General features: G+C 42.0%; 2 protein-coding genes across 3 annotated transcripts in view; both read right to left on the minus strand.

Annotated features, from left to right (window-relative positions):
* Positions 1-21,899, minus strand: part of PUM1 (pumilio RNA binding family member 1) — a 721,963-nt gene that overhangs the window by 650,792 nt on the left and 49,272 nt on the right. The gene's annotated exons all lie outside the window — the stretch shown is intronic.
* On the minus strand, positions 3,835-17,790 carry LOC121915686 (pumilio homolog 1-like). 2 transcript variants are annotated; one of them, XM_042440118.1, is made up of 6 exons: positions 17,661-17,790; positions 16,569-16,706; positions 15,423-15,548; positions 14,442-14,563; positions 8,455-8,647; positions 3,835-5,619 (listed from the first exon to the last, which is right to left on the minus strand). In XM_042440118.1, exons 2-6 carry the CDS (start codon positions 16,698-16,700, stop codon positions 5,488-5,490), a joined length of 705 nt encoding a protein of 234 aa, XP_042296052.1. In that variant the 5' UTR covers positions 16,701-16,706; positions 17,661-17,790; the 3' UTR covers positions 3,835-5,487. The 2 variants fall into 2 exon arrangements, with proteins under 2 accessions (XP_042296052.1, XP_042296051.1); XM_042440117.1 differs by having other exon boundaries at positions 17,655-17,790.

The following is a 21,899-nucleotide window of genomic DNA, read 5'->3' on the forward strand; positions in this document are numbered from 1 at the left end:
CTGTCTGCCTCTCATCCTCCTGTTTCCTCTCCTGTGGATGCAATTGACTTTGGTGGCTGCTCCTCTGGCCGGTCTGTTCCTCCTCTCCCCAACCAACCATTTCTTAAAATGACACAATGTTATTGTCATTCTGAAAAAAAGAAAACACTATTTTCAGTAGTGTCCCTGGAATCAGATTTGCTGCAATGGCAAGATAAACCCATATGAATTAAAACAAGTAGAAGGCATTTTGTTGCTCTAGGTGAAGAGCAGATGTTTCCTCTTCTGCCCATCAATTCAAGGGGCATCGTTTCCAAGGTGTGGGAATCAGGTAGGGTTGCCATGCTGCCTGGTTGCCTGGATGTTGCCTGAATTCTAGGTATACCAATCGGTGCCCCATTGGACCGTCATCTGGCTGAGATCCCAACATTTTTGTCTTGTAGGACTGGAATTGTGGAGCAAAAGCTCATGCTGCCATTTTCTTTCTTTCAGTTAGTCTCAAAGGTGCTACAAGATCGCTCTCCATACTGATTCTATAGACTAACACAGCTATATCTTTGACTTCTAGAACAAGAAAGAAGTTATGGAAGAATACATGGCCACAGCAGCAAGACTGTTATATGCTCAGAAATGAAAGAGCAGTGTACTGTATTGCCTGCCAAAGAAGAAATACTTGCAGAGATGGACAAACTGTCTACATTGATCAGAGAAAAACCATTGCTAAATTATTTGAAAGACTGGAAACCTGATTGACTTTTTGTGAAATAATGAAAGTGACATGATGACCATTGGGTTTGAAAATTAACATGAGTTAAAGAATATGATGAAGTGTAACATCTAGTTTATAAAGAATGAAGCAGAAGTTTATGAAGATTATCTATCTGCAGGAACAAGTTGGAAATCATTCTTTGCTAAACGCAGCTGTGTAACTTGCAGAGTTCTCCCACCTCTTTCTTGACTTTGTTGTGTGTTTCCTTGGAGCAGTTTTACTTCACTTTTATTCTATTTTGAATTTGAAAAGATGTTTAAGTCACAAATAGAGATCCAAACTTCTGCAGTCTATGTGGAAACCTTTGCTTTGGTAGCTGTGGGAGGGGCATCGCAGTGGGTGTGCTGGCTCTCTTGGCTTGAATCCCACCCCCATTTCTTGTTTCATACCAGCCCTGGAGATGGAATAAATTCATTTCTTTCAATAGGCAGATAAATAGAAATAACAAAATATATTGGCTGACAAAGAAGCTGAAGCTTCAGTCTCTGATCCTGTCTTGAACTGGTAGCCCATCATTTGGAGTATTATCTCAGCAGAATGGGTCAAAATGCCATCCTATCAGGCATTGGAAGGTACAGGGATATATGTGGCATGTTTATGTAACCTTACCTGAGAAAGTTTTACACTATTTGCAAGCGTTTGCCTAAGAGGACAAACAAGATCAGTTTGCATTCAAAGCCTTGCCACGAGGCAATGAAGTTTAGTAGCTTCCAAGAAGCAATCCCAACATATAGTAGCTTATATGTTATAGTAGCATAGTAGCTTCCAAGAAGCAATGCCCATACATATATGGATGCATTGTTTTGACTGGTGTTAACACCATGGTTGCAAGAATTAGTGGCAAAAAAAATTATGCTGCTGGAAACCTGAAGCAACACTGTATTCATGTCCATGTGCGCACACAAACAGAAATGTCAAACTGTACAAGCATTTGTAGAAGAGAACCCGCTAACTCAGTAATGAGGTGTTAAAGTATTGAAATGCGTATTGGTTCTCTTCTACAAATGCTTGTATAGTTTGACATTTCTGTTTGTGTGCACACATGGACATGAATACAGTGTTGCTTCAGGTTTCCAGTAGCATAATACTCCTCCAGCAGTTTGATCATCTTTTGTTTGGTGATCTGAGGAACCTCACCCCCAATTCTCCAAACTGTAAGCAGGTGTGGTCCAAGCCGTTTATTGCCTGAAGCAAAAGAGAAGATGGTCTGTTTTTGTATAAAGAAGTGGTCTGGCAGTTTAATCTTGTTTCAGTACTGCTAAAGGGATAGTGACCCCCTCACTGTTACAAAGGGCAGCAAGCTGATTTACAGGGTGAAGAAGAGACTGTGTAGCAGATAATAATAATAATAATGTTTTATTTATATACCGCTATTCCAAAGATCATAGCAGTGAACAGCAAGCAAGCTAATTAGCAAGTAAGCTAATTTGCCCCCAACAGTCTGGGTACTCATTTTAGCGACCTCGGAAGGATGCAAGCCTGAGTCGAGCTTGGGCCCTTTTGCTGGTCTTGAACTCGCAACCTTGTGGTTTCGAGTGAATGGCTGCAGTACAGGTATTTAACCACTGCGCCACAGATAAAACTCTGTCCTTCAACAGAAGGGGAATAACCAATGGACTCAGAAGAAATTATCGGGGGGCAGTCAGAGGTGATCTCCAGCATCTACTGCCTGAGAGTGTTGTCTCATTTGGCTTAATGACAGGAGCGCCTCAGTGTTCAAGCGCTGTCTTCAGCAAAGGCCAACACTGCTTCTGATTATATGACTATACGCTAGAAGCCTGCTACTCTCGCCTGTCTGTATGTCAATACTAAAAATGTTAGAACTGCCTCTATCTTCTTACCAAAATGATCAGATCTGAAAAAAGCAGTTTGCAGATCATATTCTCCTATACAAACCTAGGTTTTGGGATCTGCACAGCATGACATTTCTTTGGTTCTTCCACTTAATAATAGCAAGGGACCACAAGGGCCAGGTAGTCCAACCCTCTGCCATGCAAGAATAAACTACAGCACTCCCGAAAAAAATGTCCACCAAAGATTTAAAGGCCTCTGAAGGGAGAGAGATCACCACCTTGGGAGGAAATCCATTCCATTAAAAAGTTCTTCCTAATATTTACATAGAATCTCTTTTCTTGCTATCTGAATCCATTTGTTGACATTCTAGTCACTGCACCAGCAGAAAACAAGTTGTCTCCCTCTCCTACATGACATCCTTTCAGATATTTATTTCAGACATCATTTCTCCACGTTACATATACCCAACTCCCAAAGTCATTGTTTATAAAGCTTAGTTGACAGACCTTTAATCATCTTGGTTGTCCTTCTGTGGACATGTTCCAAGTTGTTCAGTGTCTGCTTCTAGGCTATGGAACTGCATCTTGAGAGAGGCTAGTCTTGTTGTTGCCTTCAGTCATGTCCAACTTATGACAACTTATCATGGGGTTTTCTTGTCAAGTTTCTTCGGGGGGGGGGTGTGCCATTGCCATCCTATGAGGCTGAGAAAGTGTGACTTTCGCAAGGTCACCCAGTGGGTTTACATGGATGAGCTGGGATTCAAATCCTGGTCTCCAGGGTCAAACCACTATGCCAGGCTGTCTCCTAGGTTAAGGCAAAGACCTCCATATTCAGGCAGGATTTAGGTATCTAACTGGATCTTACGAATGGGGGGCTGATATGGTTAAGTATTATTGTACTGTTTCCCAAAATAAAGCTGCTTTGGGTCTCTTTGGAGATATGCCTATTTAAATGATGTATGCATCCTAAGAATTCGGAAGCTGCACCAAAGCTGCACTCCAGTGCTTAGGAATGGAGTGTGACTTTGGTGCGACCTCCGGACTCTTAGGACCCATGCATCATTTAAATAGCATACCTCCAAAGAGACCCGAAGCAGCTTTATTTTGGCAGTCTGTAACAGGCCATTATAAACATAAGTGCTCTTTAACTATAATGAATCCCAGTTCTGGGAGAAAGGTGAGATATCATTAATATAAATAAACAAGGCAAAGAAGTCAGAAAGAAAGACAGACAAACAGTAAGAATATTTTGTCCTGGTGCACTATATTGGAAATATTCAAAGAAACACAACCCCAGATTCCAAAGTTCTGTATTTTCAAAATAAAGGTCACACATTGTTTAGAGACAATCTACACAAGAGTTACAAAAAATAGTTGCCCAGGCATAAGCATACACAGGTTTGTTAATTATACACATATGGTTACAAGTGTGCTTGCAAAAAGGTTCATTGGAAATATACACAAGGCTCTGTAAATGTACACCGTGTAGTGTTACAATTCTATATTCAAACAAGGAAAATTGACAGTATGTTACATTCACTTACAAGTAGACAAAATGCAAAATACAGTTTATCTTCTGTACAAAAAGGCAAAGTGATTCACACTTTACAAGGTGAAAGAGGGACTCTGATTGCAAAGGAATACTAACGGGGGGAGTGGTACTTTTCTCCACTTTTTTTTTACTGCCACAAAATAAGTAAAATGTTACTTTTTTTTAAAAAAAAAAGTCAAATAAAACACTATTTTTGAACTGAATCATTTGTGTAGAACATTTAGAAAGGATTGCTACTTTCTCAACTAGGTGACAAATAAAAAAACCAAGCATTCTTTTAAACATTAACCAGGCTGTATAAAGAGAACATTTCCTTCAAAAGAAAAAAAAATTACTTCTGGTTGAAATTACAATTTACAATATACAACACTACAACCATAAAAGGGGTGAATATACACTGAAATGCACAGGGTTTGCTAATTTATTTTCTTACCAAAAATGGGTTTATGTTGATTCAAACTTTTCCACATTTACATTACAGAGGTTTACAAATGTACAATTGTACAATCAAAAGTATGTTCCACTACTAGGGTACATTATAGATACAGATTAGACATCAAAACAAGAAAATACTACAAATTTTTATATATGCAAAGTCTACACCAAGTATACACTATATATTTATAGAAGCAAGACCAAAGTTGAATTGGATTTTTTCTTCCTCCCTACATGCTAAATAATAATTAAAAAAAAAAAAGCCTCCTTGTCAACAGAACTGGAGTCGGCAGCAACCCACACACCTTCCATCTACTTTAAAAAACCTCCTGGTGTATAGGTTCACTCTCGAGACTGACTTCTAAGTTCAATCCTATAGCACAATATACAAGGAAAAAGGAATTTTAAAAGTTTCTGAAACTTAAAAACTTATTTTAAATTGAAGCTTTAGCAAATTTGATTTTTTTTTAAAGTGTATAAACAGTGTTCAATGAAGATTTGTGCAATTTAACTAAAATTTTAAACTTCTCTTTTGAGTTCTGGCTAAAAGAGAACAAAACAGTTGTTTCCAAAAAGCTCTCCTTTAAGATAGAGAAGTTAAAATGGTATTTTATTTTTTTTTAAATTTCAAATTAGCCACTTTGAAAGTTCCAGTATCTGAAATAGTTACACCAGTGGACAAAATGTGGCTTTCCATGTACATCTGTTGCCTATGTACAAGAATTCTATACACCACTGAGACAGCAGGGCAATTAATCATTTAAAAAAATAATTAGTACATGTTATGCTGAATAAAATTAAAGAAATTTACAAATGGTCTTTTTTGCCTTTCTTTCTTTTTTGTAGTTCCAGATCTACGTTGCGCAACCATGAATATTTTCAAAATGTATATTGGAATATGATTGGTTGCTGGTTGTAAATTCCAGATGGTTACTGGCTCTTTTCTGTAGGTCATGGCTTCAAATGATACCATTTGGTGGTCCACAGATGGGCCCGAGGTCAACCCCATTTTTCATGTAATACTTTTCTAGCTTGGCTAAGATGTGTTTTCCATAGGTGTACTTGCGGAGAGTGGCAATGTGTGGCCGGATCTACAAAATAAGAGTGTGAAAATGTTTAGGCGCAGTAAATAAACAGCTGCAAACAATGCTCCTAAGTTCTGAGCAACACGTGGCATTCCTGTAACCATGTAATGTTTCAATACATATGGTCACTCTGAAATAGGTAATGTCTGGCATTCTTTCCAACTCAGTTGCCAGAGAGTGGATTCAGGCAAACAGCTGAGCATCACTGAACTGGTTTATGTGTGTTTTTGGTATATACAATGCTCTGAGACGGATTCAGAATACATTGCAACCAAATAACAAAATCACAAGTGATGTGCTGAAAAGCCTTTGTTCCACTATTATGGTACTAAAGATGTCTATCTACAACCAGACTATTTTTCCACACTTAATGTTATGTTAGTGCATAAGTATGAGCCAATTTCATTCGCCAGAACTATGTAAATGTTTCAATATACACTAAATTTTGGCTTCACACTCAGTAACAGAAATGCTCACATCTAAAAGATTGATTGATTTATTGTAGAATACACATTCAAAGAGTAAAGCCCTCTTCATCCAATCTGAGAATGTTTCTGTCACAATAATAAATCCATTCATTTTTAAGGAACTCAAATTTTATTTTATTTTTTTGTTCAAACAGACTATCCTCTGAAATAAGAACAATAAAATAGAGCATACATGGAACAATCATCAGAAGTATCACGGTACTTAAAAGAGTCACATGTTAATTGCAGCAAAACTTTGCACTGGTTAGTATCCCGTTCACTGGATGCAACTAGAATATAGACACTTAAGGCTACATCTATAGTCCCGAATACACTCAATGAATTATTGGGACTTGCTAAGTCCATACTTCTGTAAGTTTTTAATGTACTTTTGGGGTGTGGGGAAGAAAGTTCCATTAATTCAACATATATGGTTCACTCTAACAACTCAATTTAACCCTTAAGATGTCTGTGCTTACTTTATTCATACTGGGATGGATTTGATTTAATCATACTCAGAGTAGACCAACTGAAGTCAAAAGTAATTTAAGTCCTGTAAGTCTATTGCACGAAGGGATATGATCCAACCTATTATTTTCACTACTCATGGGGTATCTTCACTTAAATTACAGTTCAAGAATGCTTATCTTGCAAGGAAATTTCCTTTACATGCATCTGTCCTGATGTGGCTGGCACTTCCTCTGAAATTGCCCTATGTGGTTTTAAGTTTTCCATATAGGCTTTTTCTCTTGCGATTCTTCCTGGCACAGTATTTACATAATACAACATTGTCACTAGGCCATCCTCCTTGGAGTTTACACTTAAACAAAATTATGAAAGATATCTGAATAATTTAGGCAGATTTCAGAGTCTCAATTAGCCTTGATACAGAATGTAATTTTTAACGGTCACAGCACATAGCTGTTGGGTGGCCTTTGTTAAAAAAATCATCGTTGGATCCCACAATAATGAATAACTATTGGCCAGTGTCTAACTTACCATTTCTGGGCAAGGTTTTGGAATGTGTGGTGGCTTCCCAACTCCAGGGGTTTCTGGATGAAACGAATTATCTACATCCATTTCAATTTGGTTTCAGCCTGGCTATAGAACAGAGACAGCCTTGATCGCCTTGGTGGATGGGGCTGCCTTTGAAAAGTGTTTGGAAAATTCAGCTGGTTCAAAGAGCTGCTGCCAGGCTGTTAACAGGGGCAGATTACAGAGATCATACAATGCCACTGTTGAAACAGCTTCACTGGCTGTCAGTTTGTTTCCGGGCACAATTCAAGGTGCTGGTTATTACCTATAAAGCCCTACATGGATCAGGTCCACACTATTTGGCAGACCATTTCTCCTAGTATGAACTGGCCCGGACTCTGAGATGCTCTGGAGAAGACCTTCTCTCCGTCCCAACACCATCACAAACACGGTTGGTGGGGACACGAGAGAGGGCCTTCTTGGTGGCTGCCCCTAGACTCTGGAACTCCCTGCCCAGGAATGGATCAGAACGGCTCCCTCCTTGACGGCCTTCCGCCGGCAGCTGAAGACTTATCTGTTCACACAGGCATTTTAAGGAATTCTATAAGGACAGCCTGGGATATTGAACCATTTTAAAAATTTGCTACAATCTGGACTTTCCCCTTTCCCTACTGCCATTTCCTTCTCCTTTTGAATCATGTCTTTTTTAGATTGTAAGCCTGAGGGCAGGGAAATGTCCAATTAACAAATTGTAAGCCTTGGTCGAAGAATGGGGTATAAATTATTATTATTAATAATACATAGTTTTATCTTTTTAAAATATGTTTTATTCTTTTTTAAAATGTTTTCAATTGTACTGTTTTTAATGCTGTGAAACCACTCTGAGTCCCAGTCCTGGGAAAAGAGCGGGATACAAATAAATATAATAAATAAATAAACAAACAAACAACTGCTATTTTCATGCCAAAAAACTGGGACAAATTACCCTTGTGCAGATTTGATTATTCACGATTTTATTAATCTGTTCTCTCTAGGAATATCTAGGTCCTCCAGTGCAACCCTATGGTGAACCTTAACCAAAGGTCACATTGAAGGACCTAGAGACTTCTAGAGAGAACACTCCATTAAGTATTTTTAGCTCCTCCAGTACAATTCTATGGTCAATATCTGGCAAATGTTGACCACAGAGTTGTACTGGAGGACCTAGAGATTCCTAGAGAGGTGATCTCTAAGTTAAAAACATAGTGTTTTTGTTATTTTCAGTTTTTCCACATTCATGGGGGTCCTGTGCGAATATGGAGGGACACGTGTAGTGGCTTTTGGTAAACTCTGTTCACATTCTTGCTCTTTTTTCTGCTCTCACTACATGACCAATAGTAAATCTATATCCACAGCTTACCTTGTGCATGACAATTTTTCTTTGTGCTGGCTCTGCCACATCAATCATTTTCTGTACCACATAGTTGGCATACTGATCTTTCATCATGGTGTATAAGGCACTGTGAGGGCCATCATTCATAGTACACACCTCATCAATCAGCATGGCACGTTCAGTGCGGGAAGCATGTGTAACACATTTTTCCACGACATTGCTGAAAAAAAAATGGAATGGAAGTTATTTCTAACACTCCTACTTAGAATTCCTGATCAGTAACAAAATAGTGGATTCACTTTTGGAACCAAAGAAAGATCCAAATGACAAACAAGATATAGCATATCTTGATTTCAGTAAGGCCTTTGTCAAGGTTTCCCATGACATTCTTGCAAACAAGCTTGCAAATTGTGGGCTAGACAAAGTAACTATTACATGGATTTGTAATTGGCTGACCAGCCAAACCCAAAGGTTGCTCAACAATGGCTCCTTTTCATCCTGGAGAGAAGTGACCAGTGGCTCTGTCTACAGGGCTCTGTCCTGGGCCCAATACTATTAAACATCTTTATCAATGACGTGGATGACACAATTGGGTGCATAGTTATAAAATTTGCAGATGACACTAAATTAGGAGGAGTAGCTAATACCCCAGAGGACAGGATCAAGATTCAAAATGACCTGGACAGACTAAGGCTAACAAAATGAATTTCAACACGGAGAAATGTAAGGTACTGCACTTAGGGTGGAAAAATAAAATGCAGATATAGGATGGGGGACACCTGGCTGAACGAGACTTCGTGTGAAAGGGATCTAGGAGTCCAAGTAGACCACAAGTTGAACATGAGTCAACAGTGCAATCTGGCAGCTAAAAAAGCCAATGTGATTTCAGGCTGCATCAACAGAAATATAGATCAAGGGAAGTAATAGTGCCACTGTATTCTGCTTTGGTCAGGCCCCACCTTGTCACCACAGTTCAAAAATGATGCTGAGAAACTGGAGCATGTCCAAACGAAGGTAACTAAAATGGTGAAGGGTCTGAAAAACATGCCCTATGGGAAGCGGCTTAGGGAGCTGGGGAAGTTTAGCCTGGAAAAGAGGTTAAGAGGTGGTATGATAGCCCTGTTTAAGTATTTGAAGGGGTGTCATCGAAGATGGAGCAAGCTTGTCTTCTGCTGCTCCAGAGAATAGGACCTGGAGCAATGGATGTAAGCTCCAGGCAAAGAGATTCCACCTCAACATTAGGAGGAACTTCCCAACAGTAAGGGTTGTTCAACAGTGGAACAAACTCCCTCGGAGTGTAGTGGAGTCTCCTTCCTTAGAGGTCTTTAAACAGAGGCTGGATGGCCATCTGTTGGAGATGCTTTGATTGAGAGTTCCTACATGGCAGAATGGGGTTGGATTGGATGGCCCTTGCGGTCTCTTCCAACTCTATGATTCTAGGTGAGGTACAGACCGCCAGAAAGAGGCGGCCAGGAGCCGCCTCTTTTCTGCGTAGTTGTGGCGCAGTAACCAAATGGTGTGGCGCAGCTACGCGCAAAGCAAAGGAGTGCTGCAACACTTGTGGGATGTTTGCCTTCTTGCCTACAGATGTGGAGAACTTCACTTGCACCAAATGCAAGTTGGTAGCACTCTTGGGGGATAAAGACCAGCAGCTGGAGTCCAGAGTAGCTACACTTCAGCATATTAGAGAGCAAGAGGATTTCCAGGACAGAACGGAACCAACGGTCTTGGATGGGGACCATGGAGAGGAAGTTGGTAGGGAGGAGAAGGTCACTTCACATACACAGAAGGCAGACAGCTGGAGGAACGTCACACAGATAAGTAGGCCAACAAGGGATTGTTCTGGGAGCTTGCAGCTAGAGAATCGATTCGAAGCTCTTTCCCTTATCAAGGAGGACGAGGAAGAGCAGCATGGATAGACTTCAGGCACAGAGCATGAGAGTCCCACCAGAGGGAACAACCGCTGCTAAGCCTCGAAGCAGGCATGTGATCATAGTGGGGGACTCCTTGCTAAGAGGTATAGAAGCAGTGATTTGTAGGCCTGACAAGATGTCGCGAGAGGTGTGCTGTCTCCATGGGGCAAAGATCCTTGATGTGACAGACAGGCTGACAAGACTGGTCAAGCCTACTGATCAATACCCTTCCTTCTGGTCCATGTGGGAACCAATGATACTGCAAGACACAGCCTTCAGAACATCAGAAGGGATTACGAGGCTATTGGTAGGAAGCTGAAAGAAATGGATGCACAAGTTGTCATCTCGTCTCTTCTGCCAGTTGAAGGGAGGGAAGGGAGAGGAAAATAGCAGATGTAAACAACTGGCTCTGCAAATGGTGCCACCAAGAACGATTTGGATTCTTTGATCATGGGCTGCAGTTCCATGAGGGGCGGGCTTCTGGAAACAGATGGGTTGCATCTTATGCTATTTGGAATAAAATGTTTTTGCCAACCGTCTCAAGAATTTGATCAGGAGGGCTTTAAACTGAGTTCCGTGGGGGAGGGAGACAATATTATGGAAGGAGAAAGGGGATGGAGAAAATAGTCAAACCGACATAGAGGAAACAAGACAAACAGTGCAAGGACCCAACAGTGGGAGGCAAAAAAACTTGCACAGGCAGCAAGTAAAGAGGACCCATGGTTTGCAATGTTTCTACACTAATGCACAGAGCATGGGAAATAAGCAAGATGAACGCAAACTCCTAGTACAACAAAGCAAATATAATATAATAGGCATCACTGAAACCTGGTGGCATGAGTCTCAGAACTGGAATGTAGAAATAGAGGGGTATAACCTTTTTACGAGAAATAGGCCAAACAGGAAAAGAGGAGGAATAATACATTAGTTACACCAGTGAAGAGATCCGGGACCTCAATACTGGAACCCAGGTGGAGAGCATCTGGATAAAATTTAAAGGGGAGGGAAACAGCAAGGATGTTATGGTGGGAGTCTACTACAGACCCCCAAGTCAGATGGAGGAATTTGATGACGCCTTTTTAGAACAGATGACTACACACTCAGAAAGGAGAGATGTAGTAGTGATGGGGGACTTCAACTATCCTGCTATTTGCTGGAATTCAAACTCAGCAAAATCCTCAAGGTTTAGCAAATTCCTCACTTGCCTGGAAGACAATTTCATTTTCCAAATGGTGCAAGAGTCAACAAGTGGGTCAACTATTTTAGATCTGATCCTAACCAACAAGGATGCCTTGGTTAATGGGGTGCAAGTGGTGGGATCCTTAGGTGGAAGTGACCATGTTCTCCTGGAGTTTATTATACAGTGGAAAGGAGAAGCCAGGCATAGTCAGACACACATTCTAGATTTTAGGAGAGCGTAAACTTAGAGTAATATTGGGGGTGATCCCATGGTCAGGAATACTAAAAGATAAGGGAGTTCAAGACGGATGGGACTTTCTCAAAAAGGAGATACTGAAGGCATAATTTCAAACAGTTCCAGTGAGAAAGAAAAATGGGAGATGTCTCACAAAACCAGGATGAATGACTAAGGAACTTTCAACTGAGCTAACTTGTAAATGGAACATGTATAAGAAATGGAAAAATGGTGAAATCACCAAAGGAGAATTCAAACAAATAGCAAGCACATGTAGGGGTAAAGTCAGAAAAGTTAAAGCGCAGAATGAACTCAGGAGAGATTAAGAATAAAAAGGGCTTTTTTGGATATGTCTGCAGCAAAAGGAAAAAAAGGAAATGGGCCACTGCATGGAGAAGATGGCAAAAGGCTAACAGAAGACAGAGAAAACGCAGAATTACTCAACACTTTCTTTGCCTCTGTGTTCTCAGAAAAGGAAAAGCGTGCTCAACCTGAGGAAAATGGAGCAGAGGACAGAATAGGGGAATTTCAGCACAGAATAAGTAAAGAAATAGTACAGGAATACCTTGTTAATCTAAATGAATATAAGTCTCCAGGACCAGATGAACTACATCCAAAGTATTAAAAGAACGGGCAAATGTAATATCGGAGCATGGTAGGGGGCTGGACTGGATGGCCCTTTTGGTCTCTTCCAGCTCTATGATTCTGATTCTATGATCTTGTTCTGGTAAGGCACAAGAAACCATTGAAGTTCCCGCAGATGGAACCTGGCTCATTGAATGAAGTAATAATCAGCCCCAATATCTTGCCTAAAATAATTAGTTGCAATGTAGCTGACTCAATACACTCCTGACCAGGAGGCTGCTGCTGGATGGACCTGATGATGAGATAGAGCATGTTCATTTTCAGCCTTGATAATATTGCAGGTAAACCTGATAGTACAGTGGACCCTTGCCTTATGTGGGGATCCGTTCTGGACCACCACCCTCCGCGTAAGGCAAATTCCACCTATGCTGGAGCCCCATTCATTTGAATGGGGCTTGTGCAGGTGGCGGCGCGGCAGTGCGGCCCTTGAACGCGTATAGTTATATGTGGGTGCACTGTATAGAGTATGAAGGATAGCATCCTGCCTCATGTAGTGACTGTAAAAGGCTGAAGAGCTTCTGTAGTGGTAATAAGAAGTCTGAGAAGCTAGAACCTATGTGACTCATAAGAGCTGCGATACTTATGATATCGATAACCATGATACTGAGAATGTCAGGACTGACAACGTCTCCTGGAACGGTCCTTCAACCTCAAAGACAACACAGAATCACTAACAGAACTTGAAGAAGACCTGCAATGGGATCGACATGACTGTCAACATGGTGATGATAGTGGAGTAAAGATCTAGCTGTAGGCATGCCCAAAGGAGGAGGTTGTTTGGGAGGAGGTATAGCCAAGACCTGCAGTATAGGAGAAGACTTGAGAATTTTGCCTTATGATATATTTTATTGTGTGGGCAAATGGTTGCAAACACTCAGAAGGAACGATGTGGGGCCTCTCACCCCAGAAGGAGAACTCCCAGAGTAGGAGATCCTGCATCCTCCAATACAGTAAGGGCTGACCGAGCAGAAGAGGAAGGCTCTTGCAATGAGACGATTTCAATGGCCATCTGAGATAATGTTATGTGGCAAGAGAGTGGTGATGGTCTTTGCCCTTGGGACACTGTTAAGATGTCTGTGTGTTCTATTCCTTGTCTGTCCCTGGAGGGCACCTTCACAGCTGAGCCCAGCCCCAATTCCTCATCTGAGGATAGATGCAGCTGTGTGTACCAACTCACTGAGACTGGCCATCCCCTGAAAGGTGGCAAGGCTAAAGCAAAACAGGGAGTTTAAAGCTGAATTAGGACCACTGAAATCCACAATCTGGATAGGATTAGCCAGAGCACTAAACTCTGTCCATTTTTCAGACAAGGTGGGATGAAATTGGCTCTCACTGTTGGGGTGGTGAATTTTGATTGACAGGTGATATGCCCTGCCTGTGAAGAGTGAAAGAGGAGACCCAGCTTGAAGCTTCCCAACACTGCTGGAAAATTATATTGTAACTGGCTGCTATACAAGCCAAATAGCCTGGTTTGTTTAGCTGGCTTGCTTGATAAACTAGATTTCTTTTTGAAACAGAAGTCTTGGTTTGTAAAGAATGACAAGCTAAAAATCAGAAAAAGTGAAAAGAAATCCTAATAGTCTTCTTCTCCTGGCTATGTAACAGAAAAAACAATATAATTACTATGAGAAGACTCTTTTCTGCACCTATGTTTTACAATTATCCATGAATGCAGCCAATGGCAAGCCACCTTTATTTCAGCCAGGACAAGCTGGTGAGAAACAGCAAGTGGAGAAGAGCCTGTGGCATCATAACTGACCCAAGCTAATATGAATTGCCAACTAAGACCATACACCATATACATACAAGTGAAGAGATGCATACTTCAACAAAATTTACCAGTGTACATAACAGTGCTTATTTAGCAGCTAAAGCACACAACCTTAAATAAGCATCCTTTACACTGTATGATCATTTCTTGTTGTGCTCTGAATCACAACTCTACACAAACACACACCATTTTTTTAAATTGTCCTTCAAAACTTCACCATTCTACAATTTAGCATTGGTTAGGAAAATACAAAACAAGGAAATCAAAGCACCTGGCAAATTTATGTTGACTTAGTACAAGTACATTGCCTCTAATTTCTCCTACTATCTTGCTTTTATCTTCAGGTCGTCCATGTTCAAGTACATGCTGGATGACATAGTTCCCATACTGATCCTGTTGAGCACACAACATTATTACATCAACTCAAAAACAACTGTGCACATTACAATTTTTAAAATATTGTTTTTGTACTCTGCCTTTGAACACTGCCTTTCTACCTAAAAGTGGAATTACATGCACAGGATTTGAAACTAAAAACCCATAAAAACAAAACACACAAACCAGAATCACAAGCAGCAGTAAACACAAATGGTGAAGGCCTTAATATTCCTGTAAAATTAACAAAGGTCCTGGTGAATAAAACCATTTTCACCCAGAAGCTAATACAGTGTGCCCGCACCATATGCAGGCTCGTCATATGCGGACTTGAGGTCACATGGATGACGAGCCCTAATATGGTGAATGGGGCGCCACAGGAACACGGCCCATTCAAATCAACAGGGCTTGATCATACATAGAATTTGCCTAATGCAGAGGGGGTGGTGGAACAGATCCTCTGCGTAAGGAAAGGGCACATTGTAGATAGGCACTTGTCTCTTTGGCCCTGATCTTCTCACATTTTATTACATCACTCTCTATTACAATTCATTATATTTTAAACCTGCCTGGTTAGCATACACACCATCCATTTGATTCTTACAGTAACACTAACAAATATTTATTTATTTATTTGTATCCCGCTCTTTTCCCAGGACTGGGACTCAAAGCGGCTTCACAGTATTTTTTTTTAAAAGTACACTGAAAAGATTTTTTAAGCTGGTCCAGCATTGAACATCTCAGCCTGTCCAAATAGCTGAAGGCCAATGAGTAAGTATTACAACTAATTAGAAACCTGGGCTACCTGGCCAAAATGCAACTTCAGGAATTACTGTCTCACTGGTCAGCCCTCCTTAACCAATCTCTAAAGTACTACCTGCACAAGCTGTTCCGTGTGTTGGTGAAGCTCTTCCAGGATGGGTAGAGTCTGCTCTGGAAGACAGTGCTCAAGAATCCTCTGAATGACACGGCAGCCATACGGATGAGTAGACAAGGCAAACACCTGAGTTCAACAGACACAGGAAAATAGCTTTTTAAAAAAAAAATTCTGAAAAAAGGGAAAGCCTGTCCCTTATCTGATGGGGAGTATAGTCACATGGTTGACTGGTTTTTGGAAGACTGGCTTGGGGGGGGGGGGGTTCTGTGTTTCCTTGGGGATGAAAGAAAGCTGGGAGCTAGACCAGGCAGGTCTGCATGTCCTTAAATCCCAAGAATGAGAAAAGGACTGGGCAGTATGAAAAGACTGTTTACTGGGACTGTTTACCCTGGCATTTAAATGTTTTCTTGGGCATAGACGGCATGGTGTTCTTCTTGTCCTTAGTTGCAGTGAGGATGTCCTTAAGAGCCTTCTCAAAATAGGGAGCCAGTAAAAGGGACTGTGGCTAAGCTGGAGCTGTGAGTGCTTTAGACAAACAGAGCACCTAGCTACAATAGTTGCTGCAGTGGAGTAGGTGGAAAAGGTAAGAATATCTCTGTGGAAACTGAGCAGGGCTATTGAAGAAAGGATGATTTGGAGGTCTCTGATTCATAGGGTCATCTTAAATTGAAGTCAACTTGATGGCAGATAAAAACAACAAAATATGTACCTCAATCTTAGCTTCCCAACCTTCTCTCCTCAAACCCAATTTGTTGTGTAACCTTTTGCCTTAATTCATTAAGTTTTGGTAGGATGTCAGGAGCAAGGCTAACCAATGGATCTTCCCCTTCCCCCTTGGACAAAATTTGGAAGAGAAGCTCTGCAGGACAAAAAGCTATAGTATAACATGCTTCAATATCAACATTAAATAGATAAGCAGGAATGCCTTGTATTCCCAAATAATTTTGCCAAAAGGTTAGAATACGACATCAGACAAGGGGGAAACTGCACTATTGTGGATTTAAAGAGAAAGAAAAATAGTTAATTCTTAAGACTAAATAACTAAGCTGCCATAGACACTGAGATAAACTTGAAAAACTCAACAACTCCACAGTATTTTATGCAAGTCCCCCCACCCCCCTGCCCTGCGAATACAAGCATACTTACCTGCCCTTTAAATGCATCAATGATGAACTGAAGTGATTGGGGCTGTACACACTCAATGCACTTTTGCACAACATGGTTCCCATTCTGGTCTTTCACACATTTGAGCACATGGCCATCCAGTTCTCGGACCATCTCATTCTATTGGGGAGGGGGAGAGAAAGCACCACCAGAATCACAGCTGGCAAGCACCATTGGACTTGAAGAACATACAAAGCTGCCTCATATCAGTTTACACAATTTGTTCATCCAGGCCGGTACTGTACATTCTAGCTAATAATGATACTCCAATGTCTCAGGCACATGTCTTTTCCATTGCTCCCTCATCCTTTTAACTGGTGATGCCAGAAATGGAAGTGGGAACTTCTGCATGCAAGCATGTGTTATACCAATAACATACGGTCCCTTGAAAATTCAAGGAAAATTTCCATTTTTATGAGTCAACCCTGTTCTCAAAGATAAGAAAGAGAACCTTTATTCAGTTTCCTTTTCATCTATAAGATACAGGAGAGCTGGAGATCCTTAGTGAATTATTAGAATTTCCCTTGCCTGAGAAAAACAGGGAGAGTAAAAACTTTTGATAAATTGCTTTATTATTATTATTATTATTATTATTATTATTATTATTATTATTATTATTATTATTATCCTTTATTTATAAAGCGCTGTAAATTTACACAGTGCTGTACATACAATATTTTAGTTAGACGGTTCCCTGGCCTCAGGCTTACAAGCTAAAAAGACACGACACAAAAGGAGACAGAATGGTTATGGGGAAGGGGATCAGGTCCAGTAGTTTTTCTCCACCTCAGAGGTCATTAAGAGATGCTTTTGTTTCCTGGTTTCTGTAATAACAGATCTATAAACTCACTTCTAGTATTTCTCCTTGGCCATGAATTCCTAGTACTGTTCCCTGCTCCCTCAAGTGTTTTACTATTTGTACACTTACACACAAGTAAACGGACACATGCACCATAAAAATTAAAAGTAAATCACAAAGACAAAACCTAACAGTTTAATTTTAATTAACAACATCAACAAAAACAAGAACATCTAACATCAAGAAGTAAAGTTAAAGTGGAAACTTACAATTACCTGCTGGTCTGGAGGATAAACTCAAGGGCCTTCTGTATAACTCTGCAGCCGTACATTTGCAAAGCCAGGGAGAGAACGTGGCCACGAATACGTTCTGCCAAAGCAAGTTTTTGTTCTAGGCTACCAAACTAGAAAGCAGATATAATAGATATGTTAGGATCCCACAAAGCAGAACTATGCTTTTAATTAAGATGTAAGTCTCCTTAAAAATAAACAAACAAAAAATAGTTTTGAAAACTGAGAACAATGCAAATGAAACTCACCTAAAAGAATTTCTGGATTACATAGTTTCCAAATACATCAACCACAGCTGATAGCTGCCTGTAGGATTTCATTAAAGACAAGCTGCCGTTCAGCTGGAGTGGCACGTTCCAGTTTAAGGGAAAACCTGCAGGTATTTCAATTTAAAATTAGTTGGTTCATGTTTTCCTTCATGAACTAAAGCATAGGCAAAGTCAATTGCCTCCAAAATCTTGAGTATCTACACAAAAGGTATCTTTTTGCTTCCCAACCCGATGCTCTTCAAATGCACTGGATCATAAACCATTATCCCAAGCAAAAATGCTCAGACGGATTGCACAATAATCTGGAGGGCACCAAGTTGGAGAATGCTGTTTTAATATACTGTCAGCAGAAGGTTAAGGCAAATAAGCCTTATGTAGTCTATGACCAAACTTCCAAAAAACTTTCTTCTCTTCATATTTCACTAGAGATATCCGAGATATGGCTCAATGGCACTACTTGCTGGTTTTTCTGCACGAAACCAGATCTACTGCTTTTAGGTATATGAACAAAATTGCAAAGAAATTCCATGATAGGTTTGCCTTAGTGTTGCCATAAGTCAGAAACGACTTGAAGGCCTACAGCAACAAGCTTCCTAAACCTGAAAGTCTATGGATGAAACAAGAGTGCTGCGATGGACCCCTGGATGGCAAATAGTTGGGAAAGGGGGGGGGGAAAGAGCATTAATTCTGTTATCCAAATGGGTTTTATTAATTATTTTTAGTTTAGTTTTCAAAGAGAAATACGACAGAGAGTTGGGGCAGCTAATCAAACAATAGGTGTTTGCACATACACTATTATACACTTTACATTTTGATCTGCTCAAAGATTTATCAGAAGTTTTATGAATAAGGCAGTATTCATTAACAATTACACTGCAAACAAATGTACGATCATCATTTCCTTGAGGCACATGAGTAACCACACGCAAACACAACTTTGAAGACCTGGGATTTGGAAATTCTGGAGTTTTATTTTAGGGCTCTATATATCCTCCATGTAGGGTTTTTCAGTCAGAAAAGACTGGTCACTGTTCTATAATTCATATTACATAACATTAAAAAAAAAACCCAATATGAAAGATGCTTTGGAAATTGTATCAACAGTGATACATTGATTAATTAAGACATTTATACTATTGCACATTCCATGTTTTTAGGAAGTTATACTGATTTTTGAATAGACATATAAAGGGCAGTTCTATAGTTCTTTTTAATTAGTTATATCACTCACCTGGATCCATGTTGGCCTGGGAGAACTCCATATATGCCCAGCAACTCTCTCAGTTGCAGATTTGGATACCGGTTATTCCGGAAGTCCTCAAGCAGCCTGCTGCGACCGGAAGGCATGACATCAGACATCCCATAGCGTAAGCGTAGAAGGAAAGAGTGTACTGCTGGGGCTGAAGAGGCTGGAGGCACTGCTTGCACTGCGATACTTGGCTTCAGCTCCAGGAGCACAGAATATATAACTCCACTTCCATTTGTGAGACCCCTCATGAAAAATGAAGAGGTCTTGTCAGGCAGCAGATAAGAGAAACTTAAAGCTGTGAAAACAAAGAAGCTTCTCCTTCCAAGCTATCAAGGTGGGACATATTCCAATAAAGAAATCCTAGTATTGCAAACAAAATAAATAGCTTGATTCAAACATAAATGAAAGTAATGACAACCATTTTCTCCATCACCCCTTTTTCCTTTGGAACTATATGCAAAATAAAGCTTTCTCTTTTAACCATAGTTTCACCTAACATCCAGACCTGAAGAACATGATTTGTTTGAAAAGTTATGGGGACACGTTGCATCCTGGTTTGTTCTCATTAACTTTAATAAATAATAATACTGTAATAATAATAATAATAATAATTTGTTTATTTATATACCGCTATTCCAAAGATCATAGCGGTGAACAGCAAGTAAGCTAATTAGCAAGTAAGCTAATTAGCCCCCACAGCGGGGTACTCATTTTAGTGACCTCGAAGGATGCAAGCCGAGTCGAGCTCGGGCCCTTTTGCTGGTCTTGAACTCGCAACTTGTGGTTTTGATGAATGCGCAGTACAGGCATTTAACCACTGCACCACCAGGGCTCCTTTGAATTAACACACAATCTCTGAGTTTGGACGTAACAAACAACTATAAATGACTCCAGAACAAGTTTTTTTTTCCTTGATAAAGATGGGAGTGCCTTACAACTTGTAGCTAGAAACATTTTTCCTATTACAGGTTGAGTATCCCTTATCTGAAATGCTTGGGAGCAAAAGTGTTTCGGATTTTGAAAATTTTCCGAGCTTTTTTGTTTTGTTTTAGTATGCATCTTTTGTACATAATGAGATATTGACAGCCAGTGTGGTATGTGGCGTACCACAACTGGCTGTCATATCCATAGTTTGAGGATTGCCTAGGACTCTGAAGGCCAGGGTTCAAATCCCTGCTCAGCCTTGAAACTCCCTGGGTGTCTTGGGCAGTCACTTTCTCTCGCCTCAGAGGATGGCAACCTCCCCTGAGAATCTTGCCAAGGAAACTGTCTTTGGTTGCCTTAGGGTTGGTAGAACTGAGAAATTACTTGAAGGCATTAACAACAAATAAATATCCTGGAGTTAGGATCCAAGTCTATACATGAAATTCGTTTTGTATATACCTAAACCAGGGGTCGGCAACCCCCGGCCCGCGGGCCGGATCTGGCCCGGTGAGGCCTCAGACCGGCCCCAGCCTGGTCCTGCTGCCGGCGAAGGGAAATCGGCGGCAGGACCTCTCGCTTGAGCGGCCATGGGAGGGAAGGAAGGGGGCGGGGGACCTCCTCCTCCTTCTCTAACTCCCGTGGCTGCCAGACAGCACAGAGAGGGAAGGAAGGGGGCGGGGGTCCTCCTCCTCCTTCCTTCCCTCCCGCAGCTGCCAGAGCCGTGGGGAGGGAAGGAAAGGGGAGGGGGTCCTCCTCCTCCTTCCTTCCCTTCCCACAGCTGCCAGAGCCGCGGGGAGGGAAGGAAGGGGCGGGGGTCCTCCTCCTCCTTCTCTCCCTTCCCACGGCTGCAGACAGCCGCGGGGAGGGAAGGAAGGGGTCAGGGTCCTCCCCAACAGGCTCCCCCTCCAACAGGGCCGCAGTGGGCCTCTAGGAGGCCCGGTGCAATCGCCAGAGCCCTCCACAGGCTCCCAGCGGCCGCCCTTACCTCAGCCGAAGGGAAGGGCCTGGGACGGGTGCCCAAGCCCTTCCCTTCGGCCTCCCCTTTGGCTCAAGGGCCCCTTGGAGCCCTTTCGGCTGAAGGGAAGAGCCGAAGGGAAGGGGCTGGGACGGGTGCCCAAGCCCTTCCCTTCGGCATCCCCCCCCCTTCGGCTGAAAGGGCCCCTTGGAGCCCTTTCAGCCGAAGGGAAGATCCGAAGGAAGAGCCTGGGACGGGTGCCCAAGCCTTCTCTTTGGCCTCCCTCCCTTCGGCCGAAAGGGCCCCTTGGAGCCCTTTTGGACGAAGGGAAGGGCCTGGGATGGGTGCCCAAGCCCTTCCCTTCGGCCTCCCTCCCCTTCGGCCGAAAGGGCCCCTTGGAGCCCGTTCTGTCAAAGGAAGGGACGGAGGAGGAGAGGGCGGGCACACGCACCCTCCTCCTGCGAGGCTTCGGCAGACCAGAGGTGTCCTTCGGAGGACACAGGCCTGGCAAAGCCCCGAGGAAAGGAGCAGGGGCCGCGCGCCTGTTGCTCCTGCCCCTCATGCCCCAGCTGTCTTGAGAGGCAGCTGGGGGCCAAGGAAGGGCAGGAAGAGCAGGCGCGCACCTGTCAACCCCCCCCCTCCCACCACCCCCTCCCACTTCCTAGCTGTCTCTCAGACAGCTGGAGGTCAGGAAAGGGAGCAGAGAACGCCCCGCCCCTGGAGGGTGGAAGCTCCGCCCCCAGCATGCGGCTCTGCCCCCGGAGGGTGGAAGTTCCACCCCCGGCATGTGGCCCCGACCCTGGAGGGTGGAAGCTCCCCCCCGGCTT

The sequence above is a fragment of the Sceloporus undulatus genome, chromosome 9 (assembly GCF_019175285.1).
Source record: "Sceloporus undulatus isolate JIND9_A2432 ecotype Alabama chromosome 9, SceUnd_v1.1, whole genome shotgun sequence".
NCBI lineage: Eukaryota > Metazoa > Chordata > Lepidosauria > Squamata > Phrynosomatidae > Sceloporus > Sceloporus undulatus.

Bases quoted from the DNA above. Each gene is read 5' to 3' on its own strand.
- LOC121915686 (XM_042440118.1), bottom strand. From the start codon at position 16,700: ATGGTCCGAGAACTGGATGGCCATGTGCTCAAATGTGTGAAAGACCAG. The intron at 14,564-15,422 runs GTAGTACTTTAG...TGTGCTCAACAG, and splicing joins ACACGGAACAGCTTGTGCAG to GATCAGTATGGGAACTATGT. The intron at 8,648-14,441 runs GTGCTTTGATTT...TTTTTTTTTCAG, and splicing joins AGTCAACATAAATTTGCCAG to CAATGTCGTGGAAAAATGTG.